The sequence below is a fragment of the Micropterus salmoides genome, unplaced genomic scaffold (assembly GCF_014851395.1).
Source record: "Micropterus salmoides isolate LMB-PRFRI ecotype aquatic unplaced genomic scaffold, ASM1485139v1 Ms_hic_scaffold_7, whole genome shotgun sequence".
In the NCBI taxonomy this organism is placed as follows: domain Eukaryota; kingdom Metazoa; phylum Chordata; class Actinopteri; order Centrarchiformes; family Centrarchidae; genus Micropterus; species Micropterus salmoides.
The window spans coordinates 8,833,013-8,853,443 of record NW_024044459.1 but is presented as its reverse complement, the minus strand read 5'-3'; the positions used below and the strand labels follow the sequence as shown (position 1 = coordinate 8,853,443).

At 41.3% G+C, this 20,431-nt stretch overlaps 1 protein-coding gene and 3 non-coding genes across 4 annotated transcripts; 3 read left to right on the top strand and 1 right to left on the bottom strand.

Annotated features, from left to right (window-relative positions):
- Nucleotides 1-1,010: 1,010 nt before the first annotated feature.
- Nucleotides 1,011-20,213, top strand: cfap157 (cilia and flagella associated protein 157). The gene is made up of 8 exons (XM_038703865.1): nucleotides 1,011-1,171; nucleotides 1,454-1,616; nucleotides 1,740-1,986; nucleotides 8,063-8,163; nucleotides 8,406-8,556; nucleotides 17,724-17,881; nucleotides 19,047-19,202; nucleotides 19,882-20,213. The coding sequence occupies exons 1-8, from the start codon at nucleotides 1,165-1,167 to the stop codon at nucleotides 19,991-19,993; spliced, it is 1,095 nt and encodes a 364-aa protein (XP_038559793.1). The 5' UTR covers nucleotides 1,011-1,164; the 3' UTR covers nucleotides 19,994-20,213.
- trnac-gca lies at nucleotides 2,028-2,099 on the bottom strand. The gene has a single exon. It is a non-coding gene; the product is annotated as a tRNA-Cys (tRNA).
- Nucleotides 5,282-5,363, top strand: trnas-gcu. Its single transcript has one exon. It is a non-coding gene; the product is annotated as a tRNA-Ser (tRNA).
- trnas-gcu lies at nucleotides 6,668-6,749 on the top strand. Its single transcript has one exon. It is a non-coding gene; the product is annotated as a tRNA-Ser (tRNA).
- Nucleotides 20,214-20,431: the final 218 nt, after the last annotated feature.

Here is a 20,431-nt window from a genome sequence, read left to right as displayed (position 1 = left end):
AAACAACATAAAGCCAAACACTATAAGACAAATACAGAAATATGGCGGACGTAATCGGTTCGGACAACAAAGAGCTGTCTTTATATTTAATACAGATTCAATATCTGGATGAGCAGTTGGAAAGGTAATGTTAAGTTAAGCCTTTGCTAACACATTCTGTAACGTTACGGTCGCACTGTAACGTTAGACCTTATTCTCTTTTGAATTAACGTTAAAGCTGTAACGTTAATTGTTTGTTTATAAACAGAATGTATATATATTCCCTATTGTTCTCTTTTAAACTGTTTAAAAGTCCTACTTTAATTAACCCTTTAATATTGATGGATGTTAGCCATGTTAGCATGGGCATCAGTTTGGCCTTCTTAAGCATAGTTAGGCTGTATTAAGTAGGCATCCTTGCCACTGCTACCACATGATAAGAAGAAGTTATAATTTAAGTATTTAGCTTGTTAAGCAACTTCGACTTTCACTTTTATGGAGTAAGAAGTGTGTTTGCGTTAGATTTAGTGTTAGATTGTGGAGAAATACTGAATAAGTGTTAAAGTAAATGTTCATTTAATTGACTTTAGTTATCAGTTTCACTATGTTGCACATTGTGTTTCCCCTCATTCAATAAAATGATATGTAGTGGAAAGCCTTTACTTTTTCTCATACCTCATTTAAGTTTTATTTTACAAAATTAAACATTTCATGAAATTTTCTAAATTATTTTCTAAATATTGTGATAATTCTGGTTCCTAGAATTATCACAATATTTCAGCTCACTATTGACGTACTGTAACTGAGGTCAAGCTCAATCACAAATTCAACATGATAAAAACATTACAACTCTGATATCATTTTATTTTAAATACTGTTACTGTATTTACAATATTTGTCATGTCCCTCTTTATCCTGCAGATGTCAGCTTAAATGTGATGAGCTGCAGAAACAGAACAAGGACCTCCTCTCTCAGTACAGAGTGCTTGAGAAGGACAACAAAGACACCACTGAGCACCTAAAGCGCTCCCTGGTTGCAAAAGAGAAAAGGTGGACGAGTTGACTGAGCGGCTGGAGAGTCAGCTGCAGGCTGTCGAACAGCACCGAAAAGCCCTGAATCTGCAGCACAGCCAGCAGATACAGCAGCTACAGGACCAGTTCAACAAACTTAACTCAGAGAGCGAGATGCAAGGTGAGGCAGTCACAGTGTTTGTTACAGTATTTAGTTGTTTTATCTTCCAACTTAAAACTGATTCAATATGTGAGATCTGGGATTGCAGCTACGAAACTTTGCAGGTGCATTCAGTTATTTTGGGCCCACTCTCTGGAACAAACTATTTAATGATATAAGATGTACCACAACTTTGGTGTCTTTTAAAAGCAAGCTTTAAATGTGTTCTCTCAGCACTTTGTGTGAAGCCTAGTGTGGGAAACATCCTCTCCTAGGAGGTTTAATTTCCTCTCCTCCCCTCAGTGGCAAAGTTTAAGGAGCTGCAGGGGCAGAAGGAGCAGCTGATGCAGCGGATGCAGCAACTGTCTGACATGGAGTCTCTGAAGAAGCAGCTTGTCATTCAGAAGGAGGAGCATGAAGCTGCCATCCACAGCCTGAAGAAGGAAGCAGAGTTGGAGATGAAAAGGTAAAGTCTAGACTAGACTTCATGCTGATCTCCCTTTTTAATGTTGGTTTAACTGTTGCTTTAAAATGACGGTCAGCAAATTGTAAATGTTTAGCCTTCCCTTCTCCTGTCCTCCATCAACAGGGTGATCGAGAAGAAGCAGAATGCTGTGGACGATTGCATTAGGATGATGACCTCGAACATTCTTCAGAAGGAGAGGGCTCAGCACAGCGAGCAGTCGGAGCAGCTTAGCTTCCTGCTGAGTGAGAATGTGGCCCTGCAGAAGGATAAGGACGCCCTGCAAGCGAGAGAGAGTGACATTTTTGCTGAGATGGATAACCTGAAGAAAGATCTCAACGGGATCACCAAGGAGAGTTTCACCCGCAAGAAGGTAACAGGGCTTCTATTGACAATTTGGTATAAGTGTTATAGAGGGAGTATCCGGATTTGAACCAGAGACCTCTTGATCTGCAGTCAAATGCTCTGCCACTGAGCTATACCCCCATATTGTCTTTTGCATCTTGGTCAGGGTCTCTGTTGTTTTTTCATGTGGGACCTGGCCTCACTGTTTGTTAGAGAATATGTGTAACTAACCACAGTGTTTCCCCTATATTCATTCAGGAGCTACTAAAATTTCCCACGATCATTAAACAATACGCTACTGATGCTTTCACTTGCACACGGTGCTGTTATAAAAGCAGAGTAGCTCCTGTAAGGAATCGGGAGCTGTGTAGCGAGTGTTTAATTGACCTCTGGCAGCTTGATTACATACAAAGTCAATGCAAAGACGCAAATTTCAATTTCAAATCTCTCCCGGCGGCGCAAATGAGGCGTTTGTTGCGAAATCCGCTTGAGACGATGTTGTGAAAGCCTATCGGCAATGAAATTGTCCAAACGTCACCGGCGGCTTTGGAGCGTTGTTTGGAGAGGACCTGGTGAGCGGTGTAATGACAATCTGCTGGCCGACGGAGGGCTGCTAAAGAACGGGGAAGTCTACGGGCAGCAGTGCTGCAGCTTTTAGACAAATAAACACCCATAGTCGGTCTGGATTCTGCTGAACTACGCCACTTACCCGCGGAAGGAGCTCAGAGTTAACTGCTTTTATTAATTTAGCTTTTTACTTTAGTTTTTGGGATTACAACTTGATTTATCTTCACTCGCGCTTCTCAGTAGCTAGCTTCCGTGCACATCCAGCGTCGGATGGCATCGGAGCTCTGCTGGATTACTACTTCATATTTATATAAACCCGGACAAAGCTGGACATTACTTGGAGAAAAGAAAGCGAGGAAGTTGAACTACCTGGTGAGTTCCGAAAATGTGTGTCTGTAACTTTATTCCAGCTATCGTTGTTCTTGACTGTGAACAGGTTAGCATAGCATAGCCCTGATTGATCCAAACTCCATTCAGAAAACAAATATTTTAAAAGTTGTTGTCCTGCTGACAGACCTGACAAAGCATGAATTCATATGTCTAACAAAACGGCATCATATTAAAATCAATATTAAATTTGCTTTCAGTGTGAAGTCTACAAGTTTGAAATGAGAAATATCACGCCCACTTTGGGCAATCATTACCAATTTTTATCCAACAACTGAGTAGGTACCCTAGATCGTACAAACCGAATTCTGTACGAATCCATGCAGCGAATTACGAGGTATAAACTTTTTGCAAGTGTAGTGCCCCCTAGTGGAAGAATATCCCAGGACTGCTAAGTAAAGCTCTGAAAAGATGCTTCAAGTTTGGTTATAATGGATTATGCCAATTTTGATTTACGGGCATTTATCTAAAAATGTACGTAAAGACACAAAAATTAATAAAAAAAACCAAAACAGACCAACTTATCAAAATTCTTTAGATAACTTTTGATCAGTTATGTCCGTAGATGATCATGTGCAAGTTTCAGGTCAATTGACCCTTCGCTAAGCCACGCCCCGAATACAAAACTGGCCAATCACAGTGCAGTATAGGACTTTCTCAACTGAGGTCCGACACTTTCATGGATGCGCTCCATTGACTCCAATGCAAAAAGAGTCATTTTCTAGCTTTTGGCTGTATTTTTCTAAGATATGGTCAAACGCTGTTCCTTGGGCACTTGTAATAGTTACAGTCATTACCCAGAGAGGTTGATAGGAGAAGTACGATTTATTCTCTTTGTAAAACCTAAATTAAATCCAGAAAAATGTCGGCTGTGGATTATTCCTAATGTAATGTTAGTTAGCTAACGCTAGCTAACTTCCTACTGAATGTAATGTAATAAAGCCATACTGTTCTGCTTTTTAATGATTGCAATAATGAATAGAGGCTTACCCAGCTTTACAGGTACAGTGTTGATCCTTAATATCGTTGTCTTTTGTCTCAGTGGTCGGGGGATGCGGTGGTTCACTTGTACTGTGTGATTGGTAGGCTTTAGCCTCTATCTTTCATTTTTTTTCCACGTCAGTTTGACAGCCTGAATACAACCTTCAAATGTATAATGCAACTGCAAAACTGTCTGCTTCTATCTGAGATCACTTTTCCAACAAATTTGACAATATTTCTCCAGGCAGTGCAGTAATAGACAGTGGCGGCGCCAACAGTTTGTTGGACTTAGGAACAGTAACTAAGGGGGGCGGGCTTAGTGAAGGGTCCATTGGCGAACCGTCTGGGACGAGTTCGCAAAAAATATAAAAGTCGGCAAATTTGACATTTTTAGAGCAGAAGACCATTGGAGCAAACATGCAGATGAATCCAGAGATTAAAATGATGAAAGAAGTTCTCAACAAAGCCGTTTTCAAGATAATTGCCAAAAAGTTAAGTTGATTGTTATAGCGCCACCATGAGGTCAATTATTGGTGAGTTTTCATCTAGCAGCTTTTGTTGCCCAAACACTTTTAGAGAGAAAGAAGAAAGAAAGAAGAAGAAGAATGAGAACAAAACCAATAGGGCTCCAGCAGCTTCTCTGCTTGGATCCCTAATAACTTTTCCAAAATCAAATAGTAGTCGCTCCGCAGACAAAATTCTTCAGCAAGCTTAGTCCTTATGCTTTCTAGTTGTTGTTGTTTAGTTATTATGTGCTCTAGCTATTAATTCAGTTATTTGTTCACAGATATGGTTAAAAAAATAATGGTCCCAAATTATGTGAAATTGCATATTTTTCTTTTGAAAAAGTAAAAGAATAAGTTACCTGGAACCGATGCCGCTTTTCTCATCTCGCGAGCTAAACAGCTTTTAATCGCTGTTTTGTGGTAGTTTTTTAAAAGAACAAACTGAAAAAAGGAGCAGAAACTATCATTGAACTTCTAATTGGAGGTTAGACTTAGAGGTGTTGGTCCAAATCCAAATTCACATTCTGAGCTCACAAGTCAAGACTTGACTATGAAGAAAGACCCACAGGTTGTCTCCAAGCAGTTCTCGGTTCAGCTGGTGCAAGAAGTCTCTCTGTGGTTGTCAACTCTCTTATATTTTCCTCTGATCACAAACAGAGAGGAAATTAAAGGCTGCTGGAGAATGCGGGCATCCATCCCGCTACCTCTCGCATGCTAAGCGAGCGCTGTACCATTTGAGCTAATCCCCCTGTGTAAAATGCACACGCTTGAGTCGTCTGCTTCCCCCTCCCCGCTATGCCTTTCCTGACATTTCAGGCCTATGTAAACCACTCTTAATGGTGACCTGGATCGGACTGTTACTGTAAAATCCAAGCAACAGCAGACGAGGTGGCTGAGTGGTTAAGGCGATGGACTGCTAATCCATTGTGCTTTGCACGCGTGGGTTCGAATCCCATCCTCGTCGCAGAATAACCATCTTTAGTCTCCCATGTTTCTCAACAGAGTCATTAGTCTGCCATGTTTAACGGGCAACAACATAACTGTCTCCAATGTAGCAACCTTATTTGGAACAATAAGGTCAGTTTCTCAACAGAAATGTTCTCATCCTCCTTGATACAGCCTTGTTGCACTATAACCATCTTTAGTCTCCCATGTTTCTCAACAGAGTCATTAGTCTGCCATGTTTAACGGGCAACAATATAACTGGCTCCAATGTAACAACCTTGTTTGGAACAATAAGGTCAGTTTCTCAACAGAAATGTTCTCATCCTCCTTGATACAGCCTTGTTGCACTATAACTATCTTAAGTCTGCCATGTTTAATGGGCAACAACATAACTGTCTCCAATGTAGCAACCTTGTGTGGAACAATAAGGTCAGTTTCTCAACAGAAATGTTCTCATCCTCCTTTATACACCGCCGCATTTACTAAAAACAAATGTCTTGCAGTCCTCTAGTCTTCACACATTCCGTTGAACAATACATCCCAATTGGAGACTACAATAGGAACTCACAAGGGAGTTAGTTCAAATGGTAGTGCACTGTCTTAGCATGTAAGAGGTAGTGGACGTTATGCCTGAATTCCCCATAAGAATTTCCTTCCCTCTGTTCTGTTTTTGATAAGAGGAAATAGTTGAAAAATGCATAGATCTTGCTACCTCTCGCAGAGTAAACTCTGCCAATTGAGCTAATTCCCCAGTGCGTTGACCAACTGGTGTGGCTTCGCCTCACTCCTCCTCGTCCCCAATGATCATGTCATACAACCTTTAAAGAGGAACAATGCAAAGATGGTCACTTCCATTCACTACATCCAACACCACATCTGACAATTCCACAAACATTGCTGTGTGAAATCCATCCTTCTGATAAGCAGACTTGCAGTAAATTGCACAGTGTGCGGACCCCCACTGAGCTCACAAGGGAGTTAAGACTTGACTATGAAGAAAGACCCACAGGTTGTCTCCAAGCAGTTCTCGGTTCAGCTGGTGCAAGAAGTCGCTCTGTGGTTGTCAACTCTCTTATATTTTCCTCTGATCACAAACAGAGAGGAAATTAAAGGCTGCTGGAGAATGCGGGCATCCATCCCGCTACCTCTCGCATGCTAAGCGAGCGCTCTACCATTTGAGCTAATTCCCCTGTGTCAAATGCACACGCTTAAGTCGTCTGCTTCCCCCTCCCCGCTATGCCTTTCCTGACATTTCAGGCCTATGTAAACCACTCTTAATGGTGACCTGGATCGGACTGTTACTGTAAAATCCAAGCAACAGCAGACGAGGTGGCCGAGTGGTTAAGGCGATGGACTGCTAATCCATTGTGCTTTGCACGCGTGGGTTCGAATCCCATCCTCGTCGCAGAATAACTGTCTTTAGTCTCCCATGTTTCTCAACAGAGTCATTAATCTGCCATGTTTAACGGGCAACAACATAACTGTCTCCAATGTAACAACCTTGTTTGGAACAATAAGGTCAGTTTCTCAACAGAAATGTTCTCATCCTCCTTGATACAGCCTTGTTGCACTATAACTATCTTAAGTCTGCCATGTTTAACGGGCAACAATATAACTGGCTCCAATGTAACAACCTTGTTCGGAACAATAAGGTCAGTTTCTCAACATCTGCCATGTTTAACGGGCAACAATATAACTGTCTCCAATGTAGCAACCTTGTGTGGAACAATAAGGTCAGTTTCTCAACAGAAATGTTCTCATCCTCCTTTATACACCGCCGCATTTACTAAAAACAAATGTCTTGCAGTCCTCTAATCTTCACACATTCTGTTGAACAATACATCCCAATTGGAGACTACAATAGGAACTCACAAGGGAGTTAGTTCAAATGGTAGTGCGCTGTCTTAGCATGTAAGAGGTAGTGGATGTTATGCCTGAATTCCCCATAAGAATTTCCTTCCCTCTGTTCTGTTTTTGATAGATCTTGCTACCTCTCACAGAGTATGCTCCCCCTTCCTCTTCCCGCCATGCCTTTCCTGACTTCCCAGGCCTATGTATACCACTCTTCATGTTGACGTGAATAGGCTTTTAGCGTACAACCCAAGTAACAACATGCTACGGATGCTAAGCGAGCGCTCTACCATTTGAGCTAATTCCTCATATCTAAGTGGTTGTCATCCTCAGATTCTATTTCATTAAAATTCCATTATTATCATACACGCTTCGGAGCACACTGGTCTTGAGAGCCTGTCTCCCACTAAGGATTAAAATTATTTTTTGCTACGTAATGTAAGTTTTCAGCATACTATGAATGCTAACATGGTCACAGTCACAATAAACAGTGAAAGTAACAAGAAAAAGCATGTACTGCGAGTCAAGAATCCTGAATAGATAATTCAATCCCTTTTAAAATTAAAGTGCTGTACATTGTCTAAAAGTAAGAGGCAGTGCACACTGCAAATTGTTTTCTTTTCAGTATTCTTTGGTATTTCAAATCCCGTTGTGATATTTAATGACTTCTTTTTACTGCTGGTGTAGATTATCGTAATTTTGTTTTTACTTTCACCCTCTATTTGTCTCACAATATTTTAATACAAATATGTTCCGTTTGAAATTGGTCTGTTCTAACAAATACACAAAGTAGACCTTCCTTTACCATGTCCTCCATTTTTGATTAATAAAAATCTCCAAATTCATTCAACATCTTCGTTTCTTTAGGAGGTGGAGCAGCTGACGAAGAAGTGCCGGCAGCTGGATGTGAAGCTAAAGGACTCTAGCATCAACCACCAGCACATGATGGCTGAGGAAGAGACTCTAAGGTAAAAGTTTCATCCTTTCATACTTTCCATAAATAATAATAATATATTAAGTATATCGCATTTCATTATATTACTTATGGCCGCCTCAGTTCACAACAGTAAGCAGATAATCCAAGCGACATTACTGTAGGGATGATGAAGGGGACATTGGAGTTGAACCATAGACATCTTGATCTGTAATCAAATACTCCACTGAGCTATACCTCCCACCTTAAGCTGCCCTTCTCTTATTTTGTTTTTAGACAGCGCCTGGCCTCTGTGTCCGAGGAATGCCGTCAAAAAACAGCCGAAGTAGGTCCACTTAGGGCTGAGCTACAGAGGGAGAGGAGCAGGAGGAGGCAGCTAGATAGCGTCATGCAGGAAGCAGCCATCATTCTCAGAAACATCCTGGAGGTAAGAAAACAACTGCACCAGGAGCATCAGTACAGCTTCTCTATTTTCTGGAATATCATATTATATTGGGAGCAGTATTCCAGAGATATTATCATATTCAGATGCTTTAGGATAAACTAAGGATCTTTAGCAAGTCAAAAACAATCCAACAATGTTTAATACTCCATTACAAATAGACGTTTTTTATTAGAAAGAGCTGAACGTTCCTAGATATCAAAAGTAAAAATACCTGCACAGAATTTTCCCTTTCACATCAGTTACTAGTAGTTATTTATTATTATTATCATTAACAAGTCAGCAGTATTTTAATGTTGTAGCTGGTCAATTTGGTCAATTTCATATGTAAATGCAAGAGGAAAAGTTAGGGCTGACCCCGAATACTCGACGATTCGATGCTTCGATGAGCGGAGCCTGATTTGACTGTCAATCTCACAGTCGAAGCTTCGCAGCAAAACAAGGATCATGCCATTTTGGCGATATGGGGGTGCTCAACGTCTGATTTTACATAGAACTACCAGTTTTCTCTCAATAAGTTAATACACAGCATTACATTTACCTGACACTTTTATCCAATGCAACTTACAATTGCTATACATGTCAGAGGTCGCACGCCTCTGGAGTAACGAGGGGTTAAGTGTCTTGACACAATGGTCAGTGGCTCACAGTGGGGGATTGAACACAGGTCTCTTACACCAAAGGCAAGCGTATTATCCATTGCACCATCATTAAACCACTGCGCCGTCACCACCCATATTGGATTGGGATGTGGTGACTGGCCACTGGAGTACAGTGAACTCATTTTCATGGTCAAGAAACCAGTTTCTGGTGATTTGAGCTTTGTGCCATGGTGCATTATCCTGCTGGAAGTAGCCATCAGAAGATGGGAACATTGTGGTCATAAAGGGATGTACATGCTCAGCAACAATACTCAGGTAGGCTGTCGCATTTAAGCGATGCTCAGTTGGTAGTAAGGGGCCCAAAGTGTGCCAAGAAAATATCCCCCACACCATTACAGCACCATCACCAGCCTGAAGCGTTGATACAAGGCAGGATGGATCCATGCTTTCATGTTGTAAGCTACTGAATGTCACAGCTGAAATCGAGACTCATTAGACCAAACAAAGGTTTTCCAATCTTCTATTGTCCAATTTTCTATTGCCTGTGTGAATTGTAGCCCCAGTTTCCTGTTCTTAACTGACAAGAGTGGCACCCGGTGTGGTCTTCTGCTGCTGTAGTCCGTCTGCTTCAAGATTAGATGTGTTGTGCGTTCAGAGATGGTATTCTGCATACCTCGGTTGTAACGAGTGGTTATTTGAGTTACTGTTGCCTTTCTGTCATCTTGAACCAGTCTGCCCATTCTCCTCTGACCTCTGACATCAACAAGGCATTTTTCTCACTGGACCATTCTCTGTAAACCTTAGAGATGGTTGTGCATGAAAATCCTAGTAGATGAGACCAGCCCGTCTGGCACCAACAACCATGCCACGTTCAAAGTCACTTAAACCCTCTTTCTTCCCGATTCTAATGCTCAGTTTGAACTTCAGCAAGTTGTCTTGATCATGTCTACATGTCTAAATGCATTGAGTTGCTGCCATGTAATTGGCTGTTTTTTTAACAAGCAATTGCTTTTGAAAAAATAACTGACTTTCAGGCCTGTTTATTCTGAGGGGCATCTGTCTATAGGCTATAATGTGGTTGATTAAGTCAAATCACATTTTCTGATCCACTTTGGTGTTAAGGAAATAACTTTAATTCTTACTTATGTGAACAGGTAGGACTCAAATCTGACTTTATAGTCCTGATGTAAATTAAGCTAATTAAGTTAAGTAATGTAAGTAATGACCTATGACTGTTTTCTTTAATGATTTACATCATAAGAGAGGCTGCTGTCAAACCCCGGTTGCCCTGGCCTTTCTGTGTGGAGTTTGCATGTTTTCCCTGTGTCTGTGTGGGTTCTCTCTGGGTGCTCCGGCTTCCTCCCACCGTCCAAAGACATGCAGGCTAGGTTGATTGGTGGCTCTAAACTCTAAAGAGTGTGAGTGTGACTGGTTGTTTGTCTATGTGTGGCCCTGCAATGGATTGGCGACATGTCCAGGGTGTACCCCGCCTTTTGCCCGATGTCAGCTGGGATTGTATTTCAGCTGGGATTGTATGTCAGCTGGGATTGGTTCCAGCCCCCCATGACCCTGTACGCACGATAAGCAGTTGACAATAGATGAATGGAGAGGCTTCTTTCAGCCTTTTAAACATTTCCATGCGTGCAGTAATTTCACAGCAAATATTGTAGGACATTAAAGGTTCAGTGTGCAATATTTCTGAGGATCTATTGACAGAAATGCAATATAATATCCATAACTATGTTTTCAGTGGTCTTTTTATTACCTTAGAATGAGTCATTTCTATCTACATAACGGCGGGCACCCCCTTCCATGGACGTCGCCATGTTGTGCTGTCATGTTTTTACAGTAGCTGAATACGGACAATCAGTACTACGGAGCACGTTAGTGTTGGAAATAAGTTTGCATCGGAGCAATTTTTTTTGTACATTAGATGGTGGGTGAGAATATATGACGAAGTGATTGTTATAGTATCCAGTTAGCTCAGTAGGTAAAGCTCTCACCTCCACCTACCACCAGTTGTCAGTTTGATCTCACCTTGAGACAATTTTTTTTCTCTCTTCAACAAATGGATTCATGCTCACATTACAACATGTGCTGCAGTGTGTGTGTTTCGGTGTTTGATTCACATCCATCAACCGACGCGTTTGCATTTCCCAGTATCTCCAGGCAGAGGACATTTGGGGGAATCACGTTTTCTGATGGCTCTTTCAGAGGTGAGTCAAGCAGGCTACAGACTCTTTTAATGTTGTTCATGCTGTCATGATTGAGATCTATTTCAGCACTGCTATCAAATTATTTATTTATTTTTATTTTTTGCTGCAATCAAAGCAACATAATCTGGCCATATTTATTGCTGGTGGGCAGTTTTGGTGAAGGTCCATAATCACAGAGAGAATAAACATGTTTCCCTTGTCAGTGTATGTATAAACTTCATCTGTTGTGTGGTTTATAAAGGACCGTGGTGCAGAAACAGTGACAATGTTACACATTCTTGGCTTACATTTCCATTATTTGTTAGTGTTGTGAACTCAACCAGACGCACTTCAAAGAAGGTCAGGTGGTGTCAAAAGAGGGAGGGAAGTTTTCCTCCCCGAGAGTTGACCTTTTCACATGTAAAACCCAAAGACATCGCCTGGTGTTTGGTAAGGACCGAAAGAGACTCAATCAGACAATGAATCGCTTAAGGATTGTGTATTCAAAGAGCCTTAGTGAACCTTTCTAGCCGTAAAGGTGTCACTAAAGACAGTCCACAGGACAGGAAAGGGGGCGATCTGACCCCTTCTCCCTCCAGCAGGTCACCTCCAGCCTCTACCTGACTCTTTTCTCTCCACAGAATGGCTGAGCCATAAACCACCATTTCATTCTCTGATAACCGGTGCGATAAGCCAGGAATGCAGAGAAGAGAGACCATAAAAACCCCTGTTTCTCGAACCAAGCAAGGTTCCATTATAACTGTGTTTATTCTGATTAAATAATAACCTTGCTAAGTGAGCAGCGGTGTTTGCCTCTGAGTTTAGTAAGTAATAACCCTGTTGTTATCCTTTAGTTGATGTTTGAAGACTAGCAGACCCATAAGAAAGTAATCTTGAACTAGTTGTTTTAATTCATCCCTGTTACTCCCTAGTAATCACTGTCTGTTCAGTATTAACTAATGCTTTAGTTATGTAGCAGACCTAAATTTTAGTCATGCAATTTAATAAATTTATGAGAACTGATACCCAATTATGAATTTTTAAGATTCATAAAATCATTTTATTTAATTTTATTCCTTGTTTCAGGGCACCACCGGAGTTGTTATAATCCTAGAGTCTCCGGACCTCTAGGTAGTTTTGAATAATTATACAATTATTACTAGTGATCAGTTAGTTAATAATCACTCAATTATCTTAAATCAGTCAGTCAGTCTCATATCTAAAGGGTCAATTCTCTTGGCAGGAACTAGAAATAGGCAACACACACAGCTCTTGATTATATTACAGTGAATTTATTCTCTAACTAAGGTGATAAAAAGATGGTTGGATACAGGGAACATAAACATTTGCTGAACAATGAGCCTGGAGGTTCGATTGTGGGAAGCATTTGACTCATACGGCATAGAAGAGCTACTGAAAGTAAAGTAATGCTATAATTTAGGAGTTAAAATGGACATCTGATCACAGAACGTGTGTTGACGGGTCCACGCTAGCTGCCCGATCCTGGCTTTTTGCTAGGGATTCTCCGGGGTTCTCCGTGTCTGATTGAAGACGCCTCCTCCGTCTGGCAATTCGGCTGTTTTCAGGTTTCCTTCGTTGTAGCTGGCGAGACCACGTGGCTTGGTCTGACCTCGGTGAAGTTGGCTCGACGAAAAAGGCTTAAAATGGAACTTGGTCGTTCCTGAATTAGTCCAGTGTAACTTAACGAACTGATAACTTTAACAAGCAAAAGAAATAAAGAAAATAAAACAAACTGAAAGCAGATCGATGTCGCGGCACTTCACGTGTGTAGCTTCAGGCGAACAAAAGGCCGGTCTCGCTGGCCGAGTCTGGGCGTTGCCTGGCGAGGCACGCCACACGCGTGCCGAAGCGTCCAGCGAGCAGAGCAGAGTGGAAGAGAGCCAACAGCGAAGAGAAGAGAGCGAGGTCGTGTGTTGCTCTTTTGTTGCCTGGGGCGTGGTTCCCCAGGGGGCGTCTCAGGTTTCCCAAGGGACTGCCTTTCTAAACTTAATGTCTAAAGAAAAGAAATCTATTTGCGCGTATTATAATCAAATATTTTCCACAATCGAACCTCAATGGTTGAACGGTTGTACTGTTCTAGGCATTTGGTAACAGGAAACAATTGTCACATTATTGGTCAGGATATTTATACATTTAACGGCATTTCCGACGAGGGCATGTAATACTTATTTCGTCCACTTGGGGGAGCTCAGGTTACATGAGGAAAGCTTGGATTAAATCAAAGATCGGACCATCAGTTGCCACGGAAACGTGTGTGGGGGGCCAGTTTTGATAGGCTGTTCAGGGAGATGCCAATGGCTGGTTCGTGTCCCTTTGTCAGCTTAACAGTCAGGCCCCGCGTTATCAGCTTCGGGATCAAAAAGGTGCCAGTTTTATGGTCGGGATAGCACTTAGAGAAAGCAACTTTGACCCCTCCCCTTCTTCTCTGGGGAGGAGAAAGGAATTTAGGGTAGCTCCAAATTTATTCAATGTAAAATGCACAAATCCACACCGTTGTTCACCACAGTTAAATGTTCATATACAATTTCCTACTAAATTATCCATGGAAGCGCTCGTGTTCATCACCAGCCTGTCAGTTAAAGTGGAATGTCTACTCTTTTCTTGTGTGACCCAAGCGCCACCAAGGGGACAAGAAAGGTATAACACGCAAGTGTTTAAAACTCGGCTTACACTGACAGAATTGTTAAGTAGGCCTAACTATCACCATGTAATTGCATAAACGAAATTTTACTGTCACGCCTACATCTAAATTGTCTCACGAGTTAAAACCAGTAACCAGCAAGTATACTGAGGACATGTAACCAAGCTTTGTTACGTTTTATATAACCATTATAACCTTTTTCCATAGTGTTTAGCCTTGTTTTAACTGTCTTTATCCGAATGTTTAGAACTAAGTATTTTTCCAAATGTCGATATTGTGGAGAGAGAGATTAAAGGGAAATACGCGCAACGTATATTTCTTTATCCCAAAAAGTTAACACCTTAGCGACGTTTGGGAGACCATCCCCAAAATGACGTCACACTACCTAGCGGGATCAATAAAAAGGCCCTGCTGTCTGTTGTTCGAGCTTCTTCCTCTTCAAAGAAAACCTCTTCTTTTAAACTTTCTTGAAACTAAACGTATACGTTCTCTTAACTTCCTTTACTTTTGAAGTTCCGATTTTTGTTTCGTACTTAAATCTCCTTCAGACGAGCTGAGAAAGCTACGATCCTGAATTCTAAATTTCTTAGCGGGAGATTTGATTTTTTTTTATTCTGTTTGGAGCTGCCTGCTTAATCTCAGCAACATTAAATAGCCTATATTCCAGAGGCCTCGCGAACCTACGGTGAATGTGTGAGTTTATTTGATTTTGTTGTTGCAACCTCATCCGACCGTTGTGAGCAACTTTGGACCAGAAACTCAGAAGCCTTCATTTATGGCCTTGAATAAATGAAACCATGGCTCTGACGACAGAACCCTGAGTGGGCCCTATAGCGACACCAAATGAACTGAGATCAGAGCAAAAGCCTTGGTTGACAGCCCTGTTGCAGCAAGCGCTTCCCACAAGAGGACTCCGGACCCAATCCACCGGTTTCAACTCAACTCGAAAACGCCACTGGGGTCGGGCCAGAACCGACTTCCCGAGCCAATCGGCAGTCGAGCCTCGCCATGGGACCTGCGGCAACGGTAGGCCAAAACAAACAACCCTCTGTGACTCGTTGGTGTTCTATGAGCTCCATCCACAGTTAATAACCCTTAGATTAGTCAAACTAAATCTGCAAGCCAATTTCGGTCATTCCCCTCTCCCTCTACAATATAAACTGAAATTCAATCGAACCTTACATAGGCTACCCTGTTTTAGTACCTCCTGGTTGTCATATTAATTGTTATCCCTGTAATATCACCACATTTACCCACTATTGTACCCTCTTTTGTTAGTTAATAAATTCACCTTGAGCACAGCGATGTATGTGTGTGTGTTATTCGGAATCTAGAGTCCCTATACATAGAACTTAGGCTCAGATCTGAGACTGACTGATTGACCTTACTATTTCATGAATTACCAGAACTTGGTATAATTCTCAGGCTATACTCAAGGACCTAAAGCCTTGGGCGGACAAGCAAATCTTTAGGTGGTGCTCCTAATTTCGAGGTATAAATTAATATTCCCGGAAATATATATTATTACTGAATACGGACTGTTACTGTATTAAAATTTTACGTAGCCGAGGTCTGCTACATTAGTGGCCAAGTTACAATAACATATGGTTTAATAATTAAATAAATATAATTTAATATATCTATCTAAAGAAACCTAATTTCTTGACTGGCTACTCTCTGCTGTCTCAGAAGAGACACCTTTTGTGCTGTGTCAGCCACCGTAGCTGTCCTACGCTCTGTGTGGGGGCAATGGTAGACTAGACACTTGGCTGCAATACACATCTTCACCTCTAGATGCCACTAAATCTTACACACTGAAACTTTAAGCAGCTAAACTAAAAGCTGTTGTAGCTGAATAAACAGAGGAAACTCTCCAGAGGAAACAGAATTAAACTTTTAGCTTCTGAAAAACATGTTTAGACACTGTAATAGAGCTCAGGAGTGATCAGGGGATGGCTCCTTTACTCCAAACAGTTTCAGGCAGGAGGATGGAGGATCTAGGAGGTGAGGAGCCACAAAATAAAGAAATGAGAAAGGCCCATTGTGAAGCTCAGTGTGGGCGGCTCCCAGCAGCTCCGGCAATCACCATCTTCGCAGTTCCTGACTCTATGGGCAAAGAGGTAGAGCTGTGGTAGGCCAAATGAAGCCCGGTTGCCCACCTAGCAGCTCGCCACTTGAGAGGACATGTACCTGTCACTCAAAGCAGCCACATCCTTAAATGACCCTTCGCTCTGCCCCAAATACGCAGCCGGCCAATCACAGCACGGTATAACACATGCTCTAACTGAGGTCTGACACCTTCATGGGTGTGCTCCATTGATTCGATGCGAAATGTGTTGTATTCTAGTTTGTTTTTTTTTATGTATTTTTCTAAGATATCAAATACTTTTCCTGGGGCACTTGTAATAATTACAATCACTGCCCCCACTGAGGCTGAAAGGAGAAGCACGATTTATTCACTTTCCAAAACCTAAAACAAATCCAGAAAATGTAGTTTACAGTTACAGTAATATTTTTATCAGCTTGAGGTTGAAGTAAACTGTGCTCGTTACATGATAACGTAACACTGACTGCATTTAGCTAACGTGATATGTCGGTGTTAGCTCATTTGCTGTTTTTCAATAACTAACGTTAATATTTGTGTATCTTTCACCAGGGGGCTCAGCAATGTGAGCACATCTAAATGTACTAGATGAAAACAAAACGGTTAGAGATCAGGCCTCAATATTATAAATGGGATTGTTGCCACACTTTATAACAGTTAGACCGCAGCAAGTAACATTACTGTAGTGAATGGGTCTTCTACTGTGTTGTTATCCTGCGTTGTTATGTTGCAGTATTGTATACTTTGTCACATAGTTACATTGACTGAGACGGCGGAGAAGCTGTGTACCTGAGTATCGGTAAAAAGACAATAAATCTAAATTCAGTGTTACAAAGCAAACAGCGGCAGATCTGTGCTAACGTAGCTGGCTTCCCCTGCTGTAGCCTCGCTATAGGCTAGTATAAACACAACGCTCCACATTTGCTTTGAACTGTTACATCATTTCTTGCGGGCTAAAATAAACACTTTGACATAATACCGGTGGTGCAAAGGATATTAATATGTATCGCCGGTGAAGTAATGTGGAAAGCCATACAGCTAAAGTTATAGTATTTTGCACCAGATAACATTAGCAACTGCTTGGTGTCAGCAAACTCTGTGTCGGTTTTGTTGGTTCCAAAAACAAAGCGGAGATCTCTCAAGCATTTCTGATGTTGACTGTGTTTTCACCCGATGTCGATCTGATTCTCGTTCATCCTGAAGGGCTATAGCACATAAAACAGTTTGATGGTTTTTATCCATACTCCATCTCGTTAACTGTGGTGTAGAATACAAAAGTCTTCACTTAGGATTAGGCATACTGGTCGTCAGAGGCAACAGTAAAACCCGGCTTGTGGATCGTTTTTATGTGAGATTACAACCCATTCACACAAATAAAGTTGATTCATTTCAATAAAAAACTACATATAGCCCCTTTTAATATAATTTAAACTGGTGTCCATGGAAATTGACCCACTTTTCAATCAAGCCGAAGTTTTTGGCACTTCTGTGTTGGCATCTTTTTTCAGCCCCAGAGGTTGCCGTTTGATCACAACCAATAGATTATTTTGATTTGTGAAGCTCTGGTGTGTGTTCCTTGTCCTCTGCAGGACTCAGAAAAGAGGTCTGAGACTCGATGGAAGATGCAGAGACTGCTGGAGGTCCTAGAGAGCACCGCCCCCCCGGGAACAGACTCCGCCCTCAAGGACTCCACTGACAAGAGTAGTCGAGGACAGAAGCCGCTGGCCTGTGGCCCTGAACCAGCCAGGTACTGGAATCACTCGTCACCGGATGGATTCTCTTAATTGTATGACTTGTGATGATGGTGGTGTTGCTGGCTACTGTTTACCTGTTTAGAAAAACCCAGAACACACTGCAGCTGTTTCCTCACAGCCGCACAGTGGGCTGGACCAGAGTCCCGCTGAGGTTTGCTTTTAATGTTCTGTCTCTTCTTATATGTCTAATATATTTAGAAAAAAACAGTTTTGAGTAGTTAGGGTATTTCAACAACATATTTTCTTTTCCTGTAAATAAAGAAGAGACAAAGAAAAGTGATATTGGTCATAATTTATGAGCTTATCTTATGCTAATTGTAGAATGTGTATGTGATAAATGTAGTGGAGTAAAACTTTGTACAATGGAAAATATAGTGGAGGCAAAACGAAAGTCTCAAAAAGGAACATATAAAAATTTCTAAACTAGTATATACTTTCTTATAACGCACATCAAGGTTTTACTATTTTAGGAGACCATATTTTGGTTTTCAAAAAAGAGGACAGTGGGGGCAGGTCGTAGATGGTCACCTGCAGTGGGTGGAAGGTCGAGGCAGGAGGTGATTCAAGTAATTGTTGGCACTGTGGCAATGTGTATGGATGGGCATATTTGCACATTGGCATCCTGGCTCTGGCTAAATGTACATCTGTCCACTGCAGAGGCTCTATCCACCTGCCGGTAACTAGTATAAATTAGTGTAGTAGTACAAAATTAAATAACATTTAATAAAAAGTTTAATGTTACTATGATACTAATATATTTATAGGTTACACTTTATTTGGCTAATGTCAGCCTACAGATTGTTTATAGTAGGCCTTTTTGTAACATTTTCAACAGCTTATTGAGAACAATTTAACTAATTCACAATTGTCTTCTGTTAAAATCTGATTAGGGTAATACTAGTGTATTCATTATAAGTTCAGATAATAGCATCATATATAGCTTACCACTAGTGTAATTATAGTTACAACAGTTTCATTATGGTACGTTGTTCTCATTCATTAAATCTGCGTGCAATTAGTCTCTAATTTGTTAATGCTAATTGACATATGAGAGAGAGAGACTGTATTTAAGAATACTGTAGAGCTAGAGTTACTTCTCATCAATCCTGAGCCAAGACAGTCTGCTCCTGTTCCCCTCATCCTGTCCCTTCTCCACAGAGCAGAGACCCCGAACGCAGCCACAGATCCATTGTTCCTGATGGCCTGCTACAGGCCAGGTGACCTCGGCCTCGTACCTCGACCTACGTGGAAACACAAATCAGCCATCTCCAGGACTGGTGCTCCGTCCACCGGCACCCAGCTGCCTCTCAACAGGTTTGTTAAAACGTTTGCCTGCAGGGGGCAGTGTTGGGTCACATCAGTTTTTTCTGTGTGGAAATGTGTTTCACTCTGCACTTGAATCCTCCAAAAATAAGCTTTAGCTGATGCTTTTATCTAAAGTGACCTACAATAAGTGCATTTCAACTATGTGGATACATTTCAAAAATGTAATCACACAAGTACATCAACTTTAAATAAATTTTGTATTTGTTTGATATGTAACTGCTTCAGATGCTACATTTGTTTTGTTTTTAGGTACCAATTGTCAGTCTGAACAGATGTGTTTCCAGTCTACAACAGAAGATGTGTAAAGTTTCTGCTGGGGAGCTTGGTCCACTATTGTGGAGCCAGGACCGTTTGTCCTGTCCCTGTTGTCCAAATGCACAAGGCAGGCTTACAGTATTGATGGCTAAAAAGCTGACTTTCTCTCAGTTTAGACTTTACACAGCAAAGGGAACACCAGATTTTATACTGTGTTTATACTATTCTGATCCTTCAGGAGAGAGTAATGAAATGACTCCAAATTAGTGCTAATGTTGCTAACAAGTTTGCCAAAACAATTGTATAGTGATGATCTGTGATGGTCTGGGAATATATAAATAAAACTAAACCATAATCTTGGTTTGAGTATTTTTTTTCTTTGATAAATGCTGCTGCTTTATCCGTCCCTCAGGAAACTCTGCAGTCAGAAGACATCCAGCTCTGATGAGCCGTCTGACCAATCTGATGCGGCTACTCAACAGGCTGATTCAGAAGCAGGAGCCTCCACCTCTGCAGACTGCTGAACAAGATCCAGAAGAAAGATGAATGTTTTTCATCCCGCCTCAACAAAATTCAAAATAAAGGTTTCAGTCACTTTAATCTTGATTCTGTTCTGCTTGCTGATCTTTTTGTAGTTTTGTACATACTTACTGTATTTACATATTGCAGATATATATTTTTTTATTACTGCTACAGTGGTCTCCAGCCACTGTTCAGTACTTTACATTAAATGGCTGCTCCTTCTATCTGTTGTGGGTGTTTGCCAACATTATTATTGTGGCACTATACATATCCCTCCCAGCACAAACAGTAAAGAAGATCTGTTCTCTATGGGGCCATCGGCACATCACGGCAGCTTTAACCACAGCAATCTCAAAACTGTTCTTCTGAAATCTGCATCAGCATGTCAACTTTGCAAAGGATGAACATTCTGGATCTGGATATACAAACACCTGAGACTC

Bases quoted from the DNA above. Each gene is read 5' to 3' on its own strand.
- cfap157 (XM_038703865.1), top strand. The intron at 1,617-1,739 runs GTAAAGTCTAGA...CTCCATCAACAG, and splicing joins GCAGAGTTGGAGATGAAAAG to GGTGATCGAGAAGAAGCAGA. The intron at 1,987-8,062 runs GTAACAGGGCTT...TCGTTTCTTTAG, and splicing joins AGAGTTTCACCCGCAAGAAG to GAGGTGGAGCAGCTGACGAA.